At 43.7% G+C, this 26,963-nt stretch overlaps 1 protein-coding gene across 5 annotated transcripts in view; it reads left to right on the forward strand.

Moving 5' to 3' along the window:
- The window catches only part of runx2a (RUNX family transcription factor 2a), a 159,810-nt gene that overhangs the window by 33,922 nt on the left and 98,925 nt on the right, over positions 1-26,963 (forward strand). For all 5 annotated transcript variants that reach the window (XM_078542013.1, XM_078542015.1, XM_078542016.1 and 2 more), the window contains one exon: positions 16,816-16,920. In XM_078542013.1, coding sequence (XP_078398139.1) covers positions 16,816-16,920 — 105 coding nt within the window. The remainder of the gene's footprint in view (positions 1-16,815; positions 16,921-26,963) is intronic.

A 26,963-nucleotide genomic window follows, 5' to 3' on the forward strand; every position in this document is an offset into this window, starting at 1 on the left:
CTGTCCCCTCCGTCCCTCGTGTGTTCTCCGGATAATTTCACTGTAGTCGCCTTTCAACAAGGAAACATGGTTTGGTCAGATGAGCTGAAAGCGCTCAGTAAAGTTGTAAAAACTTTTTCTCCAGATGCCCATTGCAGAAATGTATCAGCATTTTGATATTCAAAGATGTCAAAGTCGTTGTAAGCACTGGACTCTCCTGAAACACAGAAATGAGGGAAGTTTTCTTTCAGCCTAATCCTTTGTAGATCAGCTTTCCCTTTTTGCTTGAAACAGACATACAGTTAATGGCCGGAAGGATTTTTCCTACAAGCCAACACTTTTCTAAAATTAATCCTTTGCGAAAAGGGAGAAGAAAAGGGGGTTTCTAGAACTCATTTTGGGTGCCAAGTCTGTGTTGTTTCCTATAAAGAGAAACGTATTGACCAAAAGACTCTCAGTCAACACACAATGCAAGCACATAAACCGAATGTACCTGAAAAAGTTGTTTTAAAGTTCAAAGAAATCACAAAGGAGTGGTGTACCCAGTTTTACTGTTTTGCTTTTCTCTTGGCTGGCTTCCCAAAAAGCATTTTTTTCTTTTCAAAAAAAAAAGACTAACTGCTTGCAGGCTTTTCACGCATGGGAGATGAAGAAAGCTTCTTTTGATGAAGTGTAATTACGTCCAAACAGACTTGACCCTTTTTTTCTTATGATCTTCGTGGAACAAACCCCTGGTTTGCTTTGAAGCAGACGGCTTGTTTCCAGCTCCGAGTGTGCCAAAGGCAGGAAGAGCTGCAAAAGAGTTTTTAAGTTGAGACTTGTCTTGTGAGATTCAGTTCAAGAGGAAAGAGAGGGAGAGATAAGATCGTTAATTGATTCCCATTTCTACTGAACATTCATTGAGCCACCACCTACAGATCATAGTCAGTGTGAGCCAGGGAAGCAAGCATTCAAACTATTTAATCACTTAGAACTTGAGTTACCTATTAACTGCTCCTAGACAGCAGACTGACATAGACAGCTTAGCCGTACAAGTAAAAAGATCCAACACATAAAGACGAGCCTAAACAGTGGACAAAGGACATGAGCTCATGGTCGACAGTCATGTGTGCATATTTGAAAACTGAAAATTTTAAGGAAGTTCATGTAACTTACTCATCAAGCCAAAATGTTTAAACAACAGAAAGAACAAGTTGACAGAAAGGCAAGTTGAAAGCTTTCAATTACAGAATGATAGACTTTTAAAGAACATATCGACATTAGTGTCGACCAAGCACACAGTCAGTAATAGAGCTTGAAACATTCTGTTCTGATTCATTCTCTGATTTATGCAAAGTCCTGTGTTGATGCAAAGTGATGACTGTTTTATTGACTCACTTTACAACACCCACCTTTTCCTGTCTTGAAACATTACTGCACTAACTGCTATTGGAAATGACTAACAATTGCATATCTAACTTATTACATATGTGTATTCGAAAGGTACAGAAGTTTTGTTCATACAATCCATTCCTTTTTCTGATACCCCTCCAGCATTTTTCAAATTGTACAGCCACTGTATAGTACTCAGTAAGGGACATTTTCAATTATTCAGATGGTTAACAGATATTCATTTAGTTCCAATGAGTAAGGCAGTTACACAGAAAAAAAATTGATCTTCATAGAAATTTTTAAATTTCAAGACTATGTTTGGAGGAATGCTATCGCCTGGTTTTAAATGATATGGATAATTTAAATATTCAACATCTAGCTCGTCAAAATAGAAAAAGGTATACTACAAAACTTAGATATTAATTAAATATGTGAAGCATATTATGAATAATTATTGTTTGCCTCTGAGGTGAAATTAACTAAAAGGTTAAATGCATTAATGTCCCAGGTGAACTTTGTCAGTTTAATGTAAAGCCGATATGGTGACCAATATAAGAAAGAAGGAAGATATATATATATGATACATAGGTATTCTTGCCTCGGTCCTTTAGTTTTTGAGCTAAAGAATTTCCAATTGGATAGTGGCTTATCACCCGATGTCCCAAAATGCTTTTAAACTAATTAATTGCCAAGTAGGTGGTTGCACACAGCAAAGTCCCACATACAGCAAGTGAATGAATAATCAATTAATCTGTTTTGTATTGGTTGTTAGATTGAAAAAGGAATGTGACCCATGACTCCCCCCTTGGAGGGCGGTGTCATAGTAATGTTCCTGGATTAGTTATCTAGGCAACTAGTTGATCTAGGCAAATGATCTGGATTCAAATCCCACCACGGGAGCTGTTGGAATTTAAATTTAATTAATTATCCTGGGATTTTTTTAAAAAGCTAGTCTCAGTAATGATGGCCATGAAACTATTGGATTGTTGCAATAAAACCCATCTGGTTCACTAATCCCTTTTAGGGAAGGAAATCTGCCATCCATAGCTGATCTGGCCTACATGTGACTCCAGATCCACACGATGTGGCTCACTCTAAACATTCCTCTTCAATGGCTTAGCAAGCCACTCAGTTGTATCAGCCCATTACAGAAAGTTAAAAAGGAATAAAACCGGACAAACCACCAGTGTCGACCTAGGCACCAGAAATGACAACTGCACGCCATGCCCATTTGGCCCTGCAAAGTCCTCCTTATGATCATCAGGGACTAATCCAAAATTGGGAGAATTGTCCTATAGAATAGTCAAGCAACAGCCTGACATATTCATACTCATGGAATCATGCCTTACAGCCGATTAGCAAACACCTCCATCATCATCCCCAAGTATGTTGCACCCATACCAATCTACCTGTCACCGATATATTTGTCCATGACAGTATTGGTTCAAGTGCCACTGCACAGTCCTTATGGAGATGATGTCCCATTTTCACACTGAGGATACCCTCCATTGTGTTGTGTGGCTCTACCACTGTTCTAAATAGGATAGATTCAGAACAGACCTAGCAGCTCAGAACTGGACATACATGAGGCACTGTGGGCCAACAGAGAATTGTATTCAACCAAAATCTATAACTTCATGGCCCAGCATAATCCTCACTCAATCATTACTATCAAGTTAGCAGAACAACCCTGGTACAATGAGGAGTGCAGGAGAGCATGCACCAGACATACCTAAAAATGAGATGCCAACCTGATGAAGCCACAACACAGGGCTACTTGTATATTAAACAGCAGGGCTAGCATGCAACAGGCACAGTAAGCAAACTCGCAACCAATGGATCAAATAAAAACTCTGCCATCCTGTCATATCCAGTCCTGAATGGTGAGGGACAATTAAATAGCTAACAGGAGGAGGCTCCACAAATATCGTCAATGATGGGGGAGCCCAGCACATCACTGCAAAAGACAAGGCTGAAGCATTTGCTACAATCTTCAGCCAGAAGTGCTGAGTGGATGTTCCATCTTGGCCTCCTCCAGAGGGCCCCATCATCACAGATGCCAGTCTTCAGCCAATTCGATTCACTCCATGTGATATCAAAAAAATGGCCGAAGGCATTGTATGCTGCAAAAGCTTTGGGCCTGACAAAATCCCGGCACTAATACTGAAGATTTGTGCTCCAGAACTAGCTGCACTCTTAGCCAAGCTGTTCCAGTACAGCTACAACATTGGCATCTACCCGGCTATGTGGAAAATTGCCCAGGAATATCCTGTGCACATAAAGCAGAACTAATGCAGTCTGGCCAACTACCACCCCATCAGTCGACTCTTGGTCATCAGCAAAATGATGGACGATGACATCTACAATGCTATAAAGCAGCAATTACAACCTGTTCACCAATGCTCAATTTGGTTTTCGACAGGACCACTCAGTTCCTGACCTCATTACAACCTTGGTCCAAACATGGAAAAAAGAGCTTAACTCCAAAGGTGAGGTGATAGTTACTGCCCTTGACATCAAGGCAACATTTGACTGAGTGTGACATCGAGGAGCCCCAGCAAAATTGAAGTCAATGGGAATTGGGGAAAACTCTCCACTGGTTGGAGTCATATCTTGCACAAAGGAAAGTGGTTGTGGTTGTTGGTGGACAATTGTCTCAGCCCCAGAACATCACTGCAGGAGTTCCTCAGGGTAGTGTCCTAGGCCCATCCATTTATGCTGCTTCATCAATGACTTTCCTTCTGCCATAATATCCAAAGTGGGGATGTTCGCTGATGATTGCACAATGTTCAGTACCATTAGCGGCTCCTCAGATAATGAAGCAGTCTGTGTCCATATGCAGCAAGACCTGGACAACATTTAGGCTTGGGCTGATAAGTGCCAAGTTACATTTGCGCCACACAAGTGCCAGGCAATGACCGTCTCCAACAAGAGAGAATCTAACCATCACCCCTTGACATTCAACAGAATTCCCATAATTGAATTCCCCACTATCAACATCTTGGGGATAACCATTGACCATTGACCAGAAACTTAACTGGATCAGCCACGAAACTACTTTGGTTACAAGAGCAGGTCAGAGGTTGGGAATTTTGTAACTCACCTCCTGACTTCCCAAAGTCAGTTGCCAATCTGCAAGGCACAAGCCAGGAGTATGATCGAATACTGCCCACTTTCCTGGGTGACTGCAGTTCCAACACACTCAAGAAGCTCAACACCATCCAGGACAAAGCAGCCCGCTTGATTGGCACCCCATTCACCACCAACGCACAGCGGCAACATTTACAAGATGCACTGCAGCAACTTATCAAGCCTCCTTCAACAGCACTTTCCAAACCTGCAACCTCTATCATCTAGAAGGACAAGGGGAACAGAGTCATGGGCACAACACCACCCACAAGTTTCTCTCCCTTCATAAAAACTCTATCACATATTCACAATCATTCACACAACCTTGCCATCTTAGCAAATGTCTCATCAGAGACAACACATTGGCAAATACTTCCTTGTGTGCTTCACCATCCACATACCAGAACCCACTTCAAACCACCTTTTGCATCTGCATCTGAAAAAAACTCTTCCCAAAGTCACTTGCAATTGTTCTTCAAGTTGCTAGCTATCGAGCCACTACCCCCACGACGTGCCACAATATTTGTGCTGTTATTGATGTGCTCAACCATTCCCTCCCCTCCAACTTTGATGTCCTTGTCCCCAGCAAAACATTTACTTTCTCCGAGGCCTGAACTTTTCCTCCTGAGCCAGGAGCCCAGTCAGGAAAATTCCAGACTCCACAAATCCAACTTGGGGGAGAAAAAGTGCTCTTCATGCTCCACGTTTGGTTCCGGTGGGAGAGGGGTGGGGGGGGTGGGTGCATGCTGGAGTCTGGCCCACCACCACCAGAAACAGTGCGGAGGCAGCCACAGGGCTGCCGAGTGCAGAGGCGGGCTATGTAAAAGGCCTGCTTTGGTCATCCGGGACTTTGTCCCAGCTGTAAAAATAAAACTGCGCACCAGCCCTCGAGCCTCTCATCCCCTCACCACTCCACACACTCCTTAAGCCCCATCCATGCCAACTCATGTCACATCATGCCCCCACTCATCCCCCATGGTCCCTCATAACTTCCATGCCAATCTATGCCCCTGTACCCAACTTAGTGCCAATTCATGCCAACTCATGCCCCAACCCACCATTTGCTCTGACACCCTCCATGCCAATTCACCCAGTATTAACCATGAGCAGACCTTTGGATCCGTGCTGAGTTGAAATAAAGTTGTCTATTGCAGACTTTATTATTTTTTTAAAAAAATACTCTCAATCATAAAAAACAATTCACTACATTTACATCCCTTCAACTCCATAATCCCTTATAAAAACAAACATTTCATTTTAGTGCTTAATTCACTATAAAAAGAAACATTTCATTCATTTACTCAAATGATAATAAAAACAAGCATTTGCATTCATAGCCCCACATCAAAGACTTTATAATCACTTGCAGCTGTCAATCAAATTGTGAACTGACAGGCACACCACTGTGATAATGATAGCTAATGAAATCAGTCATGCAGCACAAATCCTATAATGACAACCCTCAGGTTTATGTTGACAAACTAAGTGAAATAGCAAGCACTGATTTTTAAACTGCAGAATGTTTCTTTTTTAAACATTTAAAGGCCAAGAGATTTAAATGCCATGAACAGCTTGACAGCTTCAATTAAGTTGACAGTTCCAATGAATTTATCCACTTTGTTACGCACATCCATGTCTAATTTTAACAATCCAAGAGGGAACCTGACCTCTCCCAAAGGGCACCTGACCTCCCCCAAAGGTGTCCCTGGACCTATAAAAAGGGTACCCTACCACTCCAAAAGGTTACCTTACATCTCCAAATAACTCCAGCAGCTTTAGGCCTTCTGAAAAGCGTAAAGCCCATAAATCGTGTTTTGGACACCCCACTAATGAAAATTGGAGTTGTTTGAAAGCAGCTGCACTTTCACACGTGCAGCTGTTTCCATGAACCAAAGATGTGCAAATTACAACCTGCCCCAGTTCCCCCACTGATGAAAATGTGGACGCCGGGTTCAAGGGCAGAACTTCCAGAATCAGATCTCTAGTGCCATTTTGGCTGCACTGGAAACCCTCTCCACCTTTACAAAAATTCAAGCTCTAGTCGTTGCCACAGGTATGGACACCATCTTTATTCCCTCAAGTTAAAGGGATGAATACATTACTATAGCTGGTGTACAGCTGGATTATTCATCCATTACCAGATCATTCCAGACCCATCAGGTACTTTCAGGCTTCTCTCTCCACTATCACAATTAGTATTACTCTGCAATTATCTCAAAAGCAAAGATAACCCTTGGTTTCTTTTTTCCACTATCAATCATATCCTTAAACCACTCCCCCCTTCCTTATCCACTCTTATCTCCAAAAAGTGCAAACACCTCTTTGTCACTAAGATTGAGAGCATTCATTCAGTTGTCTCTGTTGCTTGACCCTTTTGCCACCAAATTAAACCTCCGTCAAGTTCTCCCCTGCCTTTTCCCTGATCCTGTGTCCTCCTTGAATTTCTCTCCTATCCTTCCTAATTCCCTCGTAATGCTCATTTTGTCCATGATCCCTGCTCCCTTGGCCTCTACTAACCACCCTTTTTTGCCTCCCTTCATTTCCAAACTCTTGTCATCATTGCCCTCCTCTAAAACCCACTTTTGATTCCTCTACCTGCAAATGATCAGTCCAGCTTCAACCTTCTCTTCCTGTACAGAGTCCTTGAACATGATGTTACCTTTTAATTCCTTGCCTAACTTTTGCGCAACTCCATGTTTGAATCTCTCCAATCATGTTCCAGCCACTGGCTCAGCACTGAGCCAATGTCCCAAAAAACATTCTCTATAACTGACTGTGGTGCTGTGGTGCTTTATCCATCCTCGTCCTCCTCAACCTCTCTGCAACCGTTGATATATAATCAACCACGCCATGCTCTTCCAATGTGTCTCCTCCATTTTCCAGCTCCTTGGGACTGCCTTTGACTGGTTCCACACTTACCAATCAAATGTAGCCTGAGCATCTCCAGTGATAGCTTCACTTCTCACTCCTACACCTTTATCTCTACAGTTCTTCCATGGGTCTATCCTAGGCTCCTCCTGTTACTCAACTTTATGCAGCCCCTCAGCAATATAATTTAAATGCATGGAGTCACCTTCCATGTGTACACTAATGACAGTAAACTCTACCTCGCCACTACCTCTCTCAATCCCTCCACTGCCTCTATCTTGTCAAACTGTTTGCCTGGCATCCAGTCCTGGATGAATTGCAATTTCCTCCAGTTTAACATTGACATTAACAAAACTGCAGCCTGTGCTGGATTTAATCAGGAACCATGGCAGCTAGGCCCACTTAATCATGGGAGAAGGCCCATATCAGTCTCCAGCGGTGGCGAAACTTCCCCGATTCAGTGAGAGGGCAGAAGGGGCTGATGTGGAATTCCCGGCTGCCGGCACTGAGATGTCAGTTAGACTCATTAATATTAACATCAATTATCCCTGAGCTCACCGCAATTTAGTGGTGGCTCAGGAATTAAATGGGAGCCACATGGCTTTCCCACACTGCCTGAAGGCCACCCAACAAACCTTGTTGGGTTTGCCAGTGGCCTTCTGGATGGGGGCTCCTCATTATCAGGCACTGGGTGCCTGATTAAGGAACCTGGCATTGGGCAGGGGGTTGGCCACTGAAAGCCACCCCTACCCTTGCCTACAACCCCTTCCCCCACTTCTGCAACCCCCATCCCACAATCCCTATCCCATCTCATTAGCTTTACCCTGGGGTCCCTTGGTGATCCTTGGGTGCATTACCAGCAGCAGCCACTGTGCCCTATGTGGTGCTGCTTGCAGTATTGAGCTACTGGCTTTTGATTGGCCAGAAGCTCTCAGCGGTTGGAACTTTTGCCCTTGGGGTCTTGAATCCCAGTGACCACTTAACGGCACTTAATTCCATTGGGCCTCTCCAGTGGAACTGACGAGTGTTCCCTGCCAGTTCTCTGACCATTGGGTGAGCCCCCACCTCCCTCGGGGCAATTAATTATTGTCCATTGTCTTTGGCCCTACAAACACTGTACTCTGGGGCTATCCCCTTCCAGTGTTACTGTCTCTAGTTGAAGCAGAGTGTTCACAACCTCATACTCAGCTGTGATTCAGTGTGTAGCCCTCTTGCCTCCAAGTCAGAAGATTGTGGGTTCAAGTCTCAGTCCAGGATTTGAGCATAAAAATCTAAACTGACAATCCAGCATTGTACTGAAGGAGCAGATGGAATGTTAAACCAAGGCCTCAACTGCCCTTTCAGGTTGAAGTAAAAGATTCCCAGTCACTATTTTGAGGAAGAGCAGGGCAGTTATCCCTCCGCTCCTGACCAATATTTATTCCTCAATCAAAATCACAGGAACAGATTATCTGATCATTCTCACATTGCTGATTATGGGAGCTCACTGTGCATAAGCTGGGTTGGCTGTGTTTCCCTACATTACAAAAATGTCTACACTTCAAAAGTACTTAATTGGCTGTAAAGCGCTTTGGGATGTCTTGAAGTCATGAAAGATGCTATATAAATGCAAGTATTTTCTTTTGTAATGGGGCTAAGACCTCACACTCTATATTTTTATAAAATATATATACATTTCTATTAAAATATAGGGCAGAATTTTACACCTTGTGGGCAGGCACGCGCCCGACACGATCAGGTGTAAAACTGCGTGATATTTTGCTCGGTGGGCGTGTGCAAAAGTCAGAACTGCACCCATTGACAATTAAGGGGGCAATTAAGCCTACTAATGGCGCAATTGTCTCCAATTCTTCGTGGTCCATCCAACCTTATGGTTGGCGGATGGGCGAATTGCCAGGCGAACTTTGCATTTTTCATCAAACCTTATCCAAGGGCGGGATGAGGTTTCCGTTATTAAATAAAATAAAAATAAAAATCTGCGGACAGCATTTTTATCATCTCTATGTTCAGGTGCCTGATTGTGATGCTTGGACATTTTTTCCTGATTTTCAAAACTTTATTTCATGGTTTTCGGGTCTGTAGCTCCCTGAGGCAACTTTCTGCCTTCAGGGAGCTTTCTCTCAGCGCTTGCCCACCCTCTTCCTGCCCCCACCCTGGCAGCGCTGAGCTTTTCAGCACGCACTCGGCCAGCCAGCGTGAAATTGCGGTCGGGGGCCGATCACAGTTGGCGGTCTGTTTCCCGACCACTCCCAGGCCCGTCAATCGCACCCACCCACCAAGCTGAAAATTCAGTCCGTAGAGTGTGAGGTCTTAGCCCTGTTACAAAAAAAAAGATTTGTGTGTGCATACAATATATAAATATTCTCATAGGTAATTTCTAGTAGTTTTAAAACTGGGCAATGACCTTTTAAAATGGCAGAAGCTATGTCTGTCCATGACCTTAAACAAAGGAGCTACCAGGGCAGTACCGCAGAAATTTGCGCCTCGTCATCTCTGAAGAGATGCTAATGATCAAAAATTCAAAAGGAATTATACAAAGGCCATCTACATTTCATAAGCCAGGCCTGGCCAATTGGAGCCCATTTGTCTGCTAGGACAAAGGACCCTGCAATCTCCCATTCAAGACTTAATGGTTGGAACATTAACAATCTTAGGGTCCCAGACAAAGGGATCCACATCCTTTGTCAAAACCAAAGTGGAGAATGGAATTATAATAATATTGCCTTATAAAGCTGCAAAGCTCAGTCTGCCATCTTTCCATCAACAAAGTAATAGCAGTCAGAAAAGGGGCTCTGTCCAGGTTTGAATGCCTGGCACCATCAACATTGTTTTGACTGGAACCTATGTACCATTGTCCATAAGACTGATTCATCTCTGCATGCCTATCTCATCATGAAGTCATCTCTACTGGAAAAGTGAATTATCCAGCATCAATTCAGCCTACTGATCCCTGTGAAGGAATACATCATTATACTTTGATTCTGGATTCAGGAAACACGTGAAACAATAATTATTTTCTCTGTGGTCTTTGCCATGTAAACCTATCTTTCTCTACCCCCCTTTTTTTATTGTTTGAGTGAAAAGAAGGCAACATTGCTACCCTCCTGCATTTGGGTGTGCAAATAAACTAACCCTCTGAGTTCATTCTATCACAAATTTGCCATGGGGTTATTAATAGAAATTGGATTGTACTGAAACCGAGGGGTTGGGAAATACGGCACCGCTTATAAAGGCGGAAGCAAACCAAAACATCTTTCTGTTTACAGACGGATGGTGAGGGGAAAAGTCAGGGCTGTTTCCGTAACATTTTACTTTCTCCTATTTTCTATTCATCCTGAATTTCCCAAGCTGAATTTCTGACCCCATATCCTGTTCATCACACGGACCATCTATTTCCACCACTGTTATATCACTAGTCTCTGCCCACAGCCCCCTCACTTCTGCCACCCTCCACCACCACCTCCCCCCCGCCCCCCCCTCCTGCCTCAGCAAATCTATTGTTAAAACCCTGACCTATGCCTTCATCCTCTCCAGTCACAACAGTTCAAATGCTCCTGGTCAGCCTCCCTACCTCCACCCTCCATAACTCTCTTCTCATACAAAACTCTACTGCACATATGTTATCCCATGCTGCTCACTCTGTCCAACCGCAACATGCATTTGTGTAGCATCTTTAATGGAGTAAAACATCTCAAGGGGCTTCACTGTAATGTAAGCAGACAAAATTGCCTTGCTGAGCTACATTGGCAATCGTACCCTCAAAGCTTAAATCCTCTCATTGCCTTGCCTCAACCTATCTCAGTAAATTCCTCCAGTCCCATACCCATCTCCTCAGAACTTTGTGTCCCTCCAAATCTGACCTTATGCCCCTACTTTGTCCCTCCAGTAGCAAATATGAGCCGGTTAGTACCTATACTCTCCTCTGCCTCCCTGTCCTCTTTTAGACCCTCCTTAAACTTACATCTTTGACTAAGTTTTTAGTCACTGATACTAATTTTCTCCTCTTTGGCTGATTGTGCATCTGTCAAGTCCTTTGGGGCATTTTTCTAAATCAGAAGCTATATAAATGCAATTTGTTGTTGAATTATAAGTTTTTCACACATATTAAATAAACCTATAACATTTACCAATATCTATGATTATACCACACATGATTGTCTTTATTATAGAATATTTTTTCATATTACATATTTGGCATTATTTTGTGTGTGTGTGTGTATGTGTGTACATGTAAGAACAGTTCCCTGTTTCCATGTTAACAGATCTGTGAAGAATGCAATGTATAATGAGCAGCAGAAAGAATTATTATCAGTAAGGGAATCAACCTGTGACCTTGAACTAACATTAGTTAAAACAACTCACTTTCAACTAGTTACAAGTAGAATTTTGGATAAGTGTTACAAATAATTAAAATATAATACTTTGGTATCTAATCTTTGCAATTATATAGTGACTTTAATGTCGAAAACATCCCAAGTTCGTAATTTGGCTCCACATTGAAGAGATTGTGAAAATAGCCTGGATAGTTTAGAAGAAAAATAAGAAACAACACGTGACCAAATGAAGAATTATGAAAGAGTTTTTCATGTCCTTAAAAATCTCCATAATTTTAATTAACATAAACGACTTGCTAAGTTTGAAGCAGCCTTATATTAACCATTTGCTAAATTGCAAAATTAAAACCAAATTACATGTATATCAATCAGCTAAAAGTAAGTTATCCTGCAAATTTTGTTACTGGGTTTGAAGTCAAAGCCAACTTGGTACTTTGCTTGTAGAATTCTCAAACACTGAACTTGTTCATTTCAAAGGCTTGTTCCTTTAACATAGGCACTGCAGCAGTGAGTGAATGGAACAGTCAGTACAGACTGAGTTAATACATTAATTTAAAACTTGCTTAGAGCTCCACCATCAATCCCTGTTTATAAACCAATTATGGATTTGAATTCTAATTAATTTTAAAATCCTTCGCTCCTATATATCTTAAACAATCTATCCCTAATGGAATCATTAAATCATTAAGGCAGTTTTGAGATCTCGATGCAAGTAATTATTGTTGGTAATGTCACATATGGTAAGGTCAACACTTTGTGCCAAGTGCAAGCTGTTGTGCTTGACAGTAATTATTACATTTGTATCTCTACTGATTCAGCTATCTGGTGCTATTAAGTACAAAATCTGAATTATTTATTCTTACATTGTCATCAACAGTTTTTTTGACAGGACACAAGTTTCATGGAAAATATTTGCCAAATGTTCATTGGTTTACAAACATACAATGTATTAAAAATACTAAAAAAAAAGTAACAAAAATGCTACAGGGTCCTGTACCATCATCCTTGCAAATAAAAATAAAGCACTTTTTCATCAAATGAAAAATCAACAAATGCAGAATAAGTTATCATTCTCTGTCTATATAGCAACATAGGCTACACTTCAAAAAGTAATTCACTAGGTTTGAAACACTTTGAGACACCTGAATATGTGATAAGGGTGCTCTAAATATAACTTCTTTAGATGCAAGTGTGAAACCACATTTTACTCATTCTTATTTTGCTAAAATTAGTAGACACGCAAAAATATACTCCATTGTGGGAAGGAGTTTTCTGATTCTAAATGCATTCACAAAGAACAGTTAAGATTTTGCACATATCAACTGGAGCAATTCAGCTCATCTAGTTTTTTATAGTAATTTTTTTTTAATGAACTTTAACCTTCCATTGAAGAACACTCATGGCCATGTTAGTTGTTTGTTTCTTTCCTTTCAGGTCTTTCCCCAGGCCACAGCAACTAAGTGGGCAGGTTATATAGCCTCCTGCTATTGCACAGCAATTGTCACTCTTAAGTTACTGTTATAAAGCAAAAGTTATCCAAAACCAGTAGGGAATTTTAATTGCCCTTCCTCTGCAGGAAAGCAAGCACCCTCTTTCCAATGCTACCCTGCACAGCACTCAAGAAAGAAGAACTGAGTAGCATCATAGATTTGACCAGTTTTCTCTTGTTTGGGGTGCCATAAATTGTTTCAACACCCATAGCTTCCCCCCCAAAAATTACTTGGCTTTTGAAAAGGTTGGACTGACGTTGAAGCTTCTGATTTAAGTGCAGCTTTTTATATTCTCAAAACCATCATTAACATTATGTGGAAAAACTCAGCAGGTCTGGCAGCATCGGCAGAGAAGAAAAGAGTTGACGTTTTGAGTCCTCATGACCCTTCAACAGAACTGAGTAATATTAGGAGACGGGTGAAATATAAGCTGGTTTAAGGTGGGGGGGGTGGGGGGAGAGAAATTGGGGTGGTTGTAGGGACAAGCAAGCAGTGATAGGAGCAGATAATCAAAAGATGTCACAGACAAAGGAACAAAGAGGTGTTGAAGGTGGTGATATTATCTAAACGAATGTGCTAATTAAGAATGGATGGCAGCACACTCAAGGTACAGCTCTAGTGGGGGTGGGGTGGAAAGACTGACAGGGCATTAAAGGTATAGATTTAAAAATAATGGAAATAGGTGGGAAAAGAAAAATCTATATAAATTATTGGAAAAAACAAAAGGGAGGGGGAAGAAACGGAAAGGGCATGGGGATGGAGGAGGGAGTTCAAGATCTAAAGTTGTTGAATTCAATATTCAGTCCAGAAGGCTGTAAAGTGCCTAGTCGGAAGATGAGGTGCTGTTCCTCCAGTTTGCATTGGGCTTCACTGGAACAATGCAGCAAGCCAAGGATAGACATATGGGCAAGAGAGCAGGGTGGAGTGTTAAAATGGCAAGCGACAGGGAGGTTTGGGTCTTTCTTGCGGACAGACCGCAGGTGTTCTGCAAAGCGGTTGCCCAGTTTACGTTTGGTCTCTCCTTGGATTTCCAGCATCCACAGTAGTTTTTTGTTTTTAACATTATGTAGGTACATAACTGATTTCAAATACCAATTAATTGATTTAAAATGATAATAGGGACACTACTTTTATCGATAGAAAGAAATGAAGCTACAAAAGTCTAAGGTGACTTACGTAAAGAATGTAAATAAATATGTGTGTACTTTTTCCCATGGATGGAATGGAGCACTGCTAGACTGGGCTAGGAAGGGTGTTAAAAAATTTCACTTCACACACTGGGCCTAGTTCCGGGTTTGAGTTGCATAACAGCTTTATCAAGTCATGCAGTAGCAATGACAAGAACATTCACTTGATTCAGATGGACCAGTAACACTTGAGACCATGGGAATAAGATGTCCGTGTTCAGACTGATGGGTTTTGTTAGGAAAATTTTAATGTGTCAAGTAGTGAGCCTTTGTATTCTCAAGTAGCAAAAATGTTTGGCACTTAGTTTCTTGCCAGAAATAAAGAAATGTAGAATCATTATAATATTATTAAATAAGACTATGGGAAACAACCTGACAGTAGCTAGATATACTGAAAGCAGAAATACTTCCTTAGATACATGAGGATTAATGTTTTCACCTCCGTGCACATTTCTTCATTCCAGCAGAAAGAGCAAAAAAGCCAATGTATTTCCTCATGATCACCACTCTTCGATAAAACCTCTTCACATGGGCAATGTCTTAAAAACAATTTGACACACTTCCAAGTAAACAAGTGTTATGGTCAGTGCCATGATACACCATCACATTGTTAAATCTCATATTGATGTACAAGAACAGATAGATAAATATAAAAACAATGTATGGCACAGGCTTGTGCTACAGGATATAGTGTAGATTTTACTAAATAAACAAAAGTTAATTTATAGCATCTATATTTTAATTTTAAGAGTTACAAAATAATTGTTGGTCTCAACAATATTTGTATTATAATATACTCTGCAAGAAACAAAAACTTCCAAGACAGAAATTTAAGACATTCATCAACATTGATATAAAGATCTTGGTGTTAAAGGGCTGGATTTCACAAACCCCTGCTGGTGCTTTGAAGGTGCTGGTGGGGGAACATGAAAAATCCAGTGGGTGGCCTTCCCATCGGCCTATCCACCCGTCCTCAACCTCTCTGAAATTTTGCAGCATGGGCAGGGGAGGCATCAGGTGACCCACCTGCCATTGAACCTATTGATGGCCACTTAAGGGCCTCATCCCACCCCCGTCAGTATTTTACCCATGGCAGGGGAGGCCCATGCCATATGGGAAGCCCAGCAGCTTTAGCTGTGCAGGCTGGTGTCAGGAAAATTGGGGTGAACCTCCTTTAGGGGGTCCCCTGGACACATTGACGGCACCCCCTTCCTTCAAGGTTATCCCCTCAGTTAAGCCTCTTCCACCCCTCCCCCCATACCCCTCCCCCCTCACTTCCCTCATCACGACCCCTGACCCTGGACTTACCTAGGCTCCTCAGTGTGTTGGGACTTCCTGTAGCCCCGGCAGTGCCCACCACTCCCGGCTGGCACAGCTGGGACTACAGAGCTGGCAGCCATCTGATTGGCTGGCAGCTCTTTAAGGCAGACTTCCTACCGAAATAGGGTAGAAGTCTCCCCTTGAAGCAATTAACACTGCTCCCCCCACCAACCTTTTCACTGGGATGTGGCAGCAGAGACTGTGGAACCTTGTAAAATCCAGCCCAAAATTTCTTGGGAAAAATTTTCCCCCCATTGGGTGTTGGGGGGGGGGGTGGTGGGAGTGCGGGAGTGGGTGCAGATGGGCGCGCCTCCGATCGGCGCCCTCGATTGGGGGTGCGCCGCCATTTTACGTGGGCGGGCCAATTATGGCCCGTCCAGTGTGACGTCCGCCAGGAAGCGCTATGTGCTCCCAGTGCGGGTGGGGGTGGGGGGGGGTTCCCTCAGCCGGGAGAGTGTTCTTTCGCACATGCACGTGATAGAGTGCATTCATTTCCCTGGTGGTAAGTGCTGCCTCAGGGAGATCAGCTCTGATTTAAAACTTTTATTAAACATCATTTAAAACTTTTCCCTGCCATGTTCCCTCATGTGACACTGTCCATATGTATTATTGAAACCTTTCTTAAAGATTCAAATACCTTCATGAAACTTCATCCCACCCGTGGATGAGGTTTCATGCTTTTCCCGAAGCCCGCCGGTTGGATGGGCAGGTCCATTAACGACCTTAATTACTTTTTCAATGTCCTCAATATGCCGTTGACAGGTCAGGGGGCATGCAGCTGACTCGGCTGCACCCCCGCCGACCTGAAAATGGAAATGACGCAGGGTGACGTCGGGAGTTCCACCTGACATCATCCCGCGTCCTTTTACGTGTCGGCGGGAGGGGTGTCGGCGGGAGGGGTGTCGGTGGGAGGGCCCCGCCCCGCCCACGCTCGCCAACCAGAAGATCCTGCCCCATGTTTCAGACAGAGGCCGCTTTTGTAAACACTCGCATCGAGGTTGCAATGACCAGTGTATGTGCTTTCAGTTATTTAAGACTGCACCATCATAATGCTGCAAAATAGAAATAATTGTTCATTGGAAGCTTGGGCATAATGGTCATATACTAAGTAAAAATAAATTTTACTATATTTTTCAGGTAAAAGTTTTACATTGACAATCACAGTATTCACAAACCCACCCCAAGTGGCCACCTATCACAGAGCTATAAAGGTTACAGTGGATGGACCTAGAGAACCAAGAAGTAAGTGCTACCTTCCTGTGTTCATTACTGATTTGCACTGACAGATAATTACCGTATTTTTGTTTGATTAGATGAGTTGAAGTTCGTAAAAGAATTTGTCATGTCAGATCTATAATGAATAGGTACCTCAACCACGAGAGGATTCCTGGATGTTTCATTCAGAATGCCATAAATCCTTTGGATTAACATAGGGGTTTATCTTTTAAAATCACAAAAGCTGTTAAATTAAAGTTTGATTATGTGCAATTGTTTCGGGATTTAAGCCAACTATTCCATTGAACTCTTTTAGTAAGTTATGTTCCTGTCCCATCTTAGTGTCAGTGTTTTCAGGTGGGAGATTTAATGAATAAATTGCTCATCTTTAACCATTTCCAAATCAATGATTGTGCTGGACCTCATTTTAGCTGAGATATTCTGGTCAAGTTCAATTCACTTTTGTATCCAAGGTGTGTGCCAAATAGTGTGTCAAAATGACCTGACTAGAAACTGTCTGATATAACTGTGAATAGTGCTTGAGTATTCACCAATGCTGATGAACAATAGTCAGCAAAAGAATTCTTGAATTACAATGTTGAAACTTCCAAAGGTTTGGTGGTAACATCTCCATATTTGAAGCTTACGACCAGGATCCCCAATCTGTACTCAGTTATCTGATCTTGGCTACCACAATATCAGAGTGTCATAATTCGTTCTCTTGCCCTTTGATTAAACAATTGAAGATTGGTTAACCCTAATTGTGAGTCAGTGTCCATTGCTTGGAGTTTGTGTGTGGATTCTGTATGAGTATAGGATCAGGATTGCCAGTGATGGTCTCCACATTGACTAGCTTGCTGGCACTCATTGTTAAGATTAACAAGCAAATAATGGCAGTTTTGGTAAGGCAACAGAGCCCTATGCCTCCTTGTTACACACCAATCATAATCATCTTTTAAAAATATGATGTAAGTGTTGACACCTTTCCTTTTTAGCTCATCACAATATATCTGAACATACAAAATAATTACAGTTTTGCCAACTTCTGTATAACTACTGAAACGGCAACCAATCTGATACTTTCTGAAACATCCAATTCCTCAGTAATATAAAAGGAATATTCACTTCACATGTTTAATGGAAAAAAGCCATCTTATTGTTTTCCAATCATTCTCACTTAGAGTTAAGTGACATCACACCTCAGAGCAGGTATCCAAGACAAACTAATTTGCATAATATTTTTATGATCATTTTCACAAGCTATGCTCAAAGGAGCTATTAATCTTATTTAGAAAGTATAATTGGAATGTAAATAATGTTTATATTTGTTGCAGTATGTATCTTAAACATGTTTTGAAATGGTGTGATGGCCCCCAGCGCTTGACTGTTAAATAACCAAAAATATTCTTGTCTTGTTTGTTCACATTCTAAATTCTAAACTTTAGAATAAACATAGTAAAACATCCTTTTATAGAAGCAGAGAATAGTACAGCACAGAAGGAGGCTATTCAGCCCATTGAGTCTGTACTGTCTATTTCAAACAGCAATCCAGTCAGCCCAACTTCCCCACTGTTTCTCTATATTTTTGTGATAGTTTTTCTCCTTCAAGTATTTATCCAATTTCCTTTTGAAAGGTTGTATTAAATCTGCTTGCACTATGCTAATCAGGCAATGCATTCCAAACGTTAACCACTCGTTGCTTAAAAGTATTTTTCTCATGGCTCCTTAGGTTCTTTAGCCAATCATCTGAACTCTGAATCTTAAATCTGGTTATCAACCCTTCAGTCATTGGAAACAGCTTCACTTTACTTACTCTATCTAAACGTTTCATGATCTTAAATATCTTTATCAAATCTCCTCTTAGCATTCTCTACATTAAAGAGAACAATCCCATCTTCTCCAGTCTATCCACATAACCTTAATACTTCATCCCTGGGATCCTTCAAATAAAACTTTTCTGTACCCGCTCCAAAGCCTTCATGTCTTTCCTTAAGTGTGGTGCCCAGAATTGGCCAGGATATTCCAGCTGTGGCCAAATTAGTATTTTATATAGATTTAGTACAACTTTTGTTCTCTATGCTTCTATTTATAAAGCCCAAGATTCCATATGCTTTAGTAACTGTCTTGTTAACCTGCCCTGTCATTTTCAAAGATTTGTGTGCAAGGTCCCCCAGATGTCTCAGTTTTTTCACTTCTTTTAAAATTCTATCGTTTAGCTTTTATTGTGTCTCCTCATTCTTCCTACCAAAATATATCCCCTCATACCTTTCTTTATTGAATTTCATTCGTCACATGTCCACCCATTCCACAAGCCTTGCTATGTCCTCTTGAAGTCCATTACAATCATCCGCACTGTTTACTGCAGGATAAACAAATTAAGTTAAACAACAGAAGAGGAAGAGGAGAACATGAGAAGCAATAAAGGACAATAAAATAAAGAAGATAAGCAAAGTCAGGGAGGAAAAACAATAATCAAAAATACTGAGATGCAGAATGACATTAAAAAATAAGTAATAATATAATACGAACAGAACTACATTCTGTAAAGAAAGGAAATTCATGGGAGCCATTTCAACTTCTTCCCTGTGCCTCCTTTTTACTTTTTCTCTATATTTTTCTATGCATACATCAGCAGAACCCACCAAAACAAACATGTTTCCAGAGGTTTCCTTTTGAGAAGACAAATTTCCCATTGCACTATGTAATTTTTTTTCTATTCGATCCTGGGATGTGAGCATCGCTGGCTAGGCCAACACTTATTACCCATCCCTAATTGCCCTGGAGAAGGTGGTGGTCTGCTGCCTTTTTGAATCACTGCAGTCCCTGTGTAGAAACACCACAGTGATGTTAGGAATGGAGTCCCAGGATTTTGATCAGGCAACAGTGAAAGAACGGTGATATAGTTCCAATTCAGGATGGTGATTGGCTTGGAGGGGAATGTGCGGGTGTTGGTGTTCCCATGCATCTGCTGCCCCTGTGCTTTTTGGTGGTAGAGGTTGCAGTGTGGAAGGTGCGTCAAAGGAAACTTGGTGAGTTGCTATGGTGCATCTTGTAGATGTCACACTGCTGCCACTGTGCATCAGTGATGGAGGGAGTGAATGTTTATTGTGGTGGATTGGGTGCCAGTCAAGCAGATTGCTTTGTCCTGGATGGTGTTAAGCTTCTTGAGTGTTGTTGGAGTGGCACTCATCCAGGCAAGTGGAGGGTATCCCATCAAATTCCTGACTTGTGCCTTGTAAATGGTAGACAGACTTCAGGGAGCCAGGAGGTGAGTTACTCACCACAGAATTCCCAGCCTCTGACCTGCTCTTGTAGCCACAGTATTTAAATGGCAGGTCCAGTTCAGTTTCTGGTCAATGGTAAACCCCTGGGTGTTAATAGTGGGGATTCAGCTATGGTAATGCCATTGAATGTCAAGGGGAGATGGTTAGATTCTCTCTTGTTGGAGATGGTCATTGCCTGGCACTTGTGTGGCATGAATGTTACTTCCAACTTATAACCCCAAGCCTGAATATTGTCCAGGTCTTGCTGTATTTGGACATGGACTGCTTCAGTATCTGAGCAGTCGCAAATGGTGGTGAACATTGTGCAATCAACAGCAAACATCCCCACTTCTGACCTTATGATGGAGGGAAGTCATTAATGAAACAGTTGAAGATGGTTGGGCCTAGGACACTAGCGCTGAGGAACTCCTGCAGTGATGTCCCAGGACTGAGATGATTGACCTTCAACAACCGCAACCATCTTCCTTTGTGCCAGGTATGACTGCAACCAGTGGAGAGTATTCCACCGATTCCCATTGACTCCAGTTTTGCTTGCGCTCGTTGTTGCCACACTCGGTCAAATGCTGCCTTCATGTCAAGGGCAGTCACTTTCACCTCACTTCAGGAGTTCAGCTCTTTTGTCCATGTTTGAACCAAGGCTGTAATGAAGTCAGGAGCTAAGTGGCCCTGGCGGAACCCAAACTGAGCGTCAATGAACAGGTTATTACTAAGCAAGTGCCGTTTGATAGCACTGTTGTCAACATTTTCCATCACTTTGCTGATGATCAAAAGTAGATGGGTGGGACGGTGATTGGCGGGGTTGAATTTGTCCTGCTTTATGTGGACAGTACATACCTGGGTACTTTTCCACATTGCCTGGTAGATGCCAGTGTTGTAGCTGTACTGGAACAGCTTGGCTAGGGGCGTGGTTAGTTCTGGAGCACAAGTCTTCAGTACTATTGCTGGAAAATTGTCAGGGTCCATAGCCCTTGCATTATCCAGTGTCTTCAACCATTCCTTGATATCACATGGAGTAAATCAAATTGGCTGAAGACTGGCATCTGTGATGCTGGGGACCTCCAGAGGAAGCTGAGATGGATCATCCACTCAGCACTTTTGGCTGAAGATGGCTGCAATTGTCCCATTATTGAGGGTGGAGATATTTGTGGAGTCTTCTCCTCCAGTGAATTGATTAATTGTCCACCACCATTTATGACTGGAAGTGGCAGGACTGCAGAGCTTAAATCTGATCCATTGGTTGTGGGATAACTTAGCTCTATCACTTGCTGCTTATACTGTTTGGCACACAAGTAGTCCTGTGTTTATAACTTCACCAGGTTAACACCTAACTTTTAGATATGCCTGGTGCTGCTCCTGTCATGCCCTCCTGCACTCTTCATTGAACCAGGGCTGATCCCCTGGCTTGATGGTAATGGTAGAGTGGGGGATATGCCAGGCCATGAGATTACAGACTGTGTTCGAGTACAATTCTGCTGCTGCTGATGGCCCACAGCACCTCATGGATACTAGACCTGTTTGAAATTTATCCCATTTAGCACGGCGGTAGTGCCACACAACACAATGGAGGGTATCCTCAATGTGAAGATGGGTCTTCATCTCCATAAGGACTGTGCGGTGGTCACTCCTACCAATATTGTGATGGACAGATAGATCTATCATGGTACTTGTGGCAGGTAGATTGGTGAAGATGAGGTAAAGTAGGCTTTTCCCTCTTGGTGGTTCTCTCACCAACTGCCACAGACCCAGTCTAGCAGCAATGCTCTGTAGGATTTGACCAGCTTGGTCAATAGTGGTGCTACTGAGCCACTCTTGGTGATGCATTTTGAAGTCCCCCACCCAGAGTGCATTTTGTGCCCTTGCCACCCTCAGTGCTTCCTCCAAGTAGTGCTCAACATGGAGGAGAACTGATTCATCAGCCAAGGGCGGACAGTGGGCGGTAACCAGCACCAGGTTTCCTTGCCCATGCCTGACCTGATGCCATGAGACTTCATGGGACCCAGAGTCGATGTTGAGGGCTCCCAGGGCAACTTCCACCCGACTATACACCACAGTGCCACCACCTCTGCTTGGTTGGTCATGTTGATGGGACAGGACATATCCAGGGATGGAGATAGTGGTGTCTGAGGCATGGTCATACTCACACAATCATACCTTATAGACAATGTCAGGCTGTTGTTTGACTAGTCTATGGGACAGCTCTCCCAGTTTTCAGACAACCCCCCACATGTTAGTAAGGGGGGACTTTGCCGATTGACAGGGCTGGGTTTCTCGTTGTCATTTCCGCTGCTGAGTCGATGCCGGGTGGTCCGTCCGCTTTAATTCCTTTTCGACTTTGTAACAGTTTGATGCAACTGAGTGGGTTGCTAGGCCATTTCAGAGGGCAGTTAAGAGTCAACCACATTGCTGTGGGTCTGCAGTTACATGTAGGCCAGACCAGGTAAGGATGGCAGATTTCCTTCTCTAACAACAATTGACAATGGTTTCAAGATCACCACAGCACCTCATGGATTAAACACAGATTGATCAATTTAATTTAAATTCCACCAGTTGCCTTGTTGGGATTTGAACCCATGTCCACAGTGCATTAGCCTAGCCCTCTGGATTACTAGTCCAGCAACATCACCATTTCGCCACTGGTTCCCCATTTTTGCTTTAAAACTGTTCTTTTCAGAGGAAAACTTTCATTGGTGTAACCATAAATTTGTCTTCCTCAATGTTACTGCTTTCACCATGAAAGCCTTCAAACAACTTTTATGTTTCCTTTTGTTCTCCATTCAGAAATCTTTCAGTGCTTCTAGATGCTTTATGCAAAACTTTGATACTGGGATATTAAGTCATGGTACAAGTAGTAATTGTCTTACCATACCAATCACTTGCCATAGACGTGGACAGATCAATAGTTGGTATGGGATAAGTAAAATCCAAATAAAGTTATTTTAAAAATAGCTGTCCACAAATATATAAAGCAGAATTTTCTGCTCCTGTTTGTGGCAGGCATCATGGCAGGCGGGGGGGTGGGGTTAGAATTCGGTGGGATGGGCAGAAATCGGTTTCGCTCCAGCTTCAAATCACAGTGGAATCATCCGATGGTGTCCGTGCGAATCCTGCTGGAGGCTGGTTGAACCCGATTTGCATCCCACTAATGGGATGCAAGGTAAGACCCACTGGAACTGTCCCGCAATGCCCAATTTACTGTTACGCTGGCGGGGAAACGTGACGATCCAGAACATGCCTGGATCATCGCAATGTGCAAAAGTCGGGACTTACCTTTAGGGCCTTACTCAGGCATCCAAGGAGAAGAAGATGCCTAAGGCCTACAGCTACCGGATCCTGGGGGAACACGTGCATCACACGCTGGGTGGATCCACATGCACATGGCTCTGCCGCGAAGCAGCTCTTGAAGCCACCCAGCAGCTTCAACTTTGCTGAAGCTTCGGATCTTCATGCACTTTGCTGATGCTTCAGAGCTGCTTTAGAACTTCAGGGACTTCGCCTTGGGCTCGCACCATCTTCCAGGGACTTCGCCATGGGCAGATACGGACGAGTGGTGAAGGGGCTTTTGGGGGGAGCGGAGAGATAGGTCTAGGTGTGAGTGAGAGAGGAAGGTGTACTGGGAGGGGTTGAGGTTGGGGGTGGTGGGGTTGGGAGGGGGCCGAAGGTATTAGGGACGGGTGGTGGATGAGGTGGGGGTGGGGTAAAGGTGTCGGGGGGGGTAAGGTTGGGAGGGGGAGCAAAGGTGTTGGGGGGTGAAGTTGTGGGAGGGGAAGGTGTAAGGAGGAGAGGAAGGTGTAAGTGGGTGAACAGAGTGGGGGAGTTGTAAAGGGGAGGACAGTGCTTGGGGGCAGGGTGGAATGTTCAGGTCAATGTGCAACAGAGGGATTTTTGGAGACAATGTGAGTATCCTGTGGAGCAAACTCAGGGTGAGCATGGTAGGATAGAATGATGAGTATGCCAGGGGAAAGAAGGAGCCGGTAGGGTGGGAGGGTGAGGGCGCATCAGTATTGGTAGAAGGAATGGTGAGGGTGGTTGGTGGGGACACGGAGGCAAACACGGACCCTGGGTGTAGGAAGGAGGAGGTCGGGAAGGTCAATGTGGATGGGGGTGGGATTTTCAGGAAGGTGGGGAACGTGTACATTCATCTGGACATTCGTGAAGGAGAAAGGTTCAGGCTGTAGGGTAATGCTGGGGAGGGTGAAGGTGATGCCAAGGGGGTCGAATGTGATGGGGGAAAGGTCATGGGCAACTGGGGGAGGGGAAAGGACAGGCGAACTTATCAAAAGCTTAATGACTATCATGTTGTGCAAATCGAAAGTGAACTGAGTTCGTGTTGGACAGGCACAGGTGCTGCATGGGAGTGTGATCAGTGGGTGGGCGGAGATGCAGGTCAGCTCAGATGGACAACTGAAAGCCAACCCCAGCAGGCAGCATTCAAAATGCTCAGGACAGTGAGGTGAGTATGATGAAGGAAGGCTCAGTGTGCATGGGAGAGTGCTTGCACGAGGCTCCAAAAGGCCCTGCCACACACACAATTTTCCCTCCAGATTCACTCTTGGTCCAGCTAAATGCAGCTGAACTGCTAGTGAGGGTGTGGGGGAGAATTCGGCGAGCACTCATGAAGCCTGTAAATGAAGCTGAAGGATAACATTACATATTATTCAGTAGAAGTGAATATATTTTCAGGTTATAAGGTGACAAAATATGTTCACCTGTGCAACCACTTGTGAAACAAATTGCTTAACTTTTCTAGGCCTACCACTTCTAGGTGCAGCCCTGACATCCGCAGCAGGCATGGAGGCAGCCTGTGCAATGGTTTGGGGTGCATCCTCTGGAGAGCTGAGGCCTTGGGGGCCCCGGCTTGCTTTGGCTGTCCTCCTGTGGGCCGGCTGCTCCCAGTACAGTGACAGATGACGAGGTTGAGGGGGTCACAGGCAAAGGGGACTCAGAGGGAGAGGACAGCCTCTGAGATTCCTGAGTGGATTACCCAGGGATGTCCAGCTGCTGCTCCTCCTCCCTTTGGGTGCCCGAGGGCCTCGGTCTGACTCCTTGAGGGGAAGGACCACCTGGAGGGATGTTGAAGTGCCCCATTTTCCTCTTGCATTGCCACTGCAGGAACTCACCCATGGCTCCTGCGATGGAGTGCAGGTCTGCACGCATTGCCACGGTCTGCTGAACCAGGGTCTCCATGGCGTCAGCCTCCATGTGCACATGTGTGGGCACTACTTCATCAGAGAGCAGGCGTACAGACTCCTCCGACTCGCATGCCACTCTGTTGAGGGTTCCAAAAGATCTGCGTGATGTTCCACCGCCTTCCGCTGACTCTCCACGATGATTTGGAAGGTCGAATCCAGATGCTCGTCATCTGACTTGGACTTCACAGATGCTTCTTCCCCAACAGTCCTCCGCGTGTTGGGGAGCTCGGCTGAACCTCCCACCTCCTGCTGCGGGCACGTGTCCGTGTGGTGACCACTACATTGTGAACCTGAGCCTGCTGTAGATGTAGGTCCCACCAAGGTGTGTCTCTGTGCTGGTGCAGGGTGTGGGTAAGCTCTGTGATGGGTCTTCCAGGCTGCTTATTTCCAGCTCTTCAATGGAGGAGGTGTTTTCTAGGCTGGAGGTGAGGATGTGGAAGGAGCTGAGGGACTGGCTGGCTGAGGGCATTGGTCACTTGGCAGAGCTCCCTGTGAATCAAAGTAGAGGCACTAAGTGCATGGCAGCAGGGTCAAAAGCAGGAGAGAGAGTGCATTCACAGTTGCGTTGAGAGAGGGTTGATCTGGTGCAGGATCCTCACCTGGATGCTTTTGCCACCGACCTCACCATCGCCACAGGCGGGCCTCAACAGCGTCCAAAAATCGCTCCAATGAGACATTTCTAAATCTGGGGGCCTTCCTGTCTTTCAGGGCCATCTGTTGACTGGAGCAGTCCTGATCTGTAGACATGAAGGAGGCTGTGCTCTGGTGCGCTTTAAATATGGCACCTGGAGTGAGGAAGCACTGAGATCACGGCGTGGCGGGAAAACCCACATGTTCCCTGTGAATGCATAATTAATGAGGTGGGATGCACCAGGAATGGGACAATACATTGCAAAAACCTGTCCTTGTGGCCGGCGAGAAAAATATCATTTTTCATGCCCACTACCACACTTCGTGCAATTCAGGGACAATTCCATCCATAGTTTAAAGTTTTCATATCGATCAATAAATTATCAATTATGATTCTTTTGGGAAGTTTTTTTTTTTGTCTTCATTTACAACCAGAATTGACTTCATCTTTGGATCCACTAGTTCTTAGGTTTGTCATTGGTAGAAATCAGCTGTATAGGACAGACGTTATTATGATTTTAATGAAGAATGTGCAAAATGGGATTCTGGTCTCCACTTCATGAAAGTACAAAGTCTTGTAAACATTTGTGCTTCAGAATAGATTTTTGCTGTATACTTTAAGGTATAACATGTAGTTGAGCAACACTGCAAGTTTAGCAAAGTACTGGGGTAATTCCATAATCTGGTATTTCCAGCAGTGGTGGTGCTTGCAGGGTTTATAAGACTGTGATTTTCCATCTGTTATATGCATAAAGGAAGTCACAAGCTGCATGTCCACAATTTCCCGTGATGCCTTCTCTGCAAGGCCCACTTCCTACTAGAATCACTGGATCATGAAATCAGCCATAATAGCTTTACATGGGAGTACTGCCAGCAATAGAGGCAACACCATTTGAAACCTGTTACTTCCAAAGGCAAATTTTCTAACTGAAGCCTCTTTTCATTAATAGAGCCTTGGCTTCTGCTT

The sequence above is a fragment of the Cetorhinus maximus genome, chromosome 5 (genome assembly GCF_964194155.1).
Source record: "Cetorhinus maximus chromosome 5, sCetMax3.hap1.1, whole genome shotgun sequence".
NCBI lineage: Eukaryota > Metazoa > Chordata > Chondrichthyes > Lamniformes > Cetorhinidae > Cetorhinus > Cetorhinus maximus.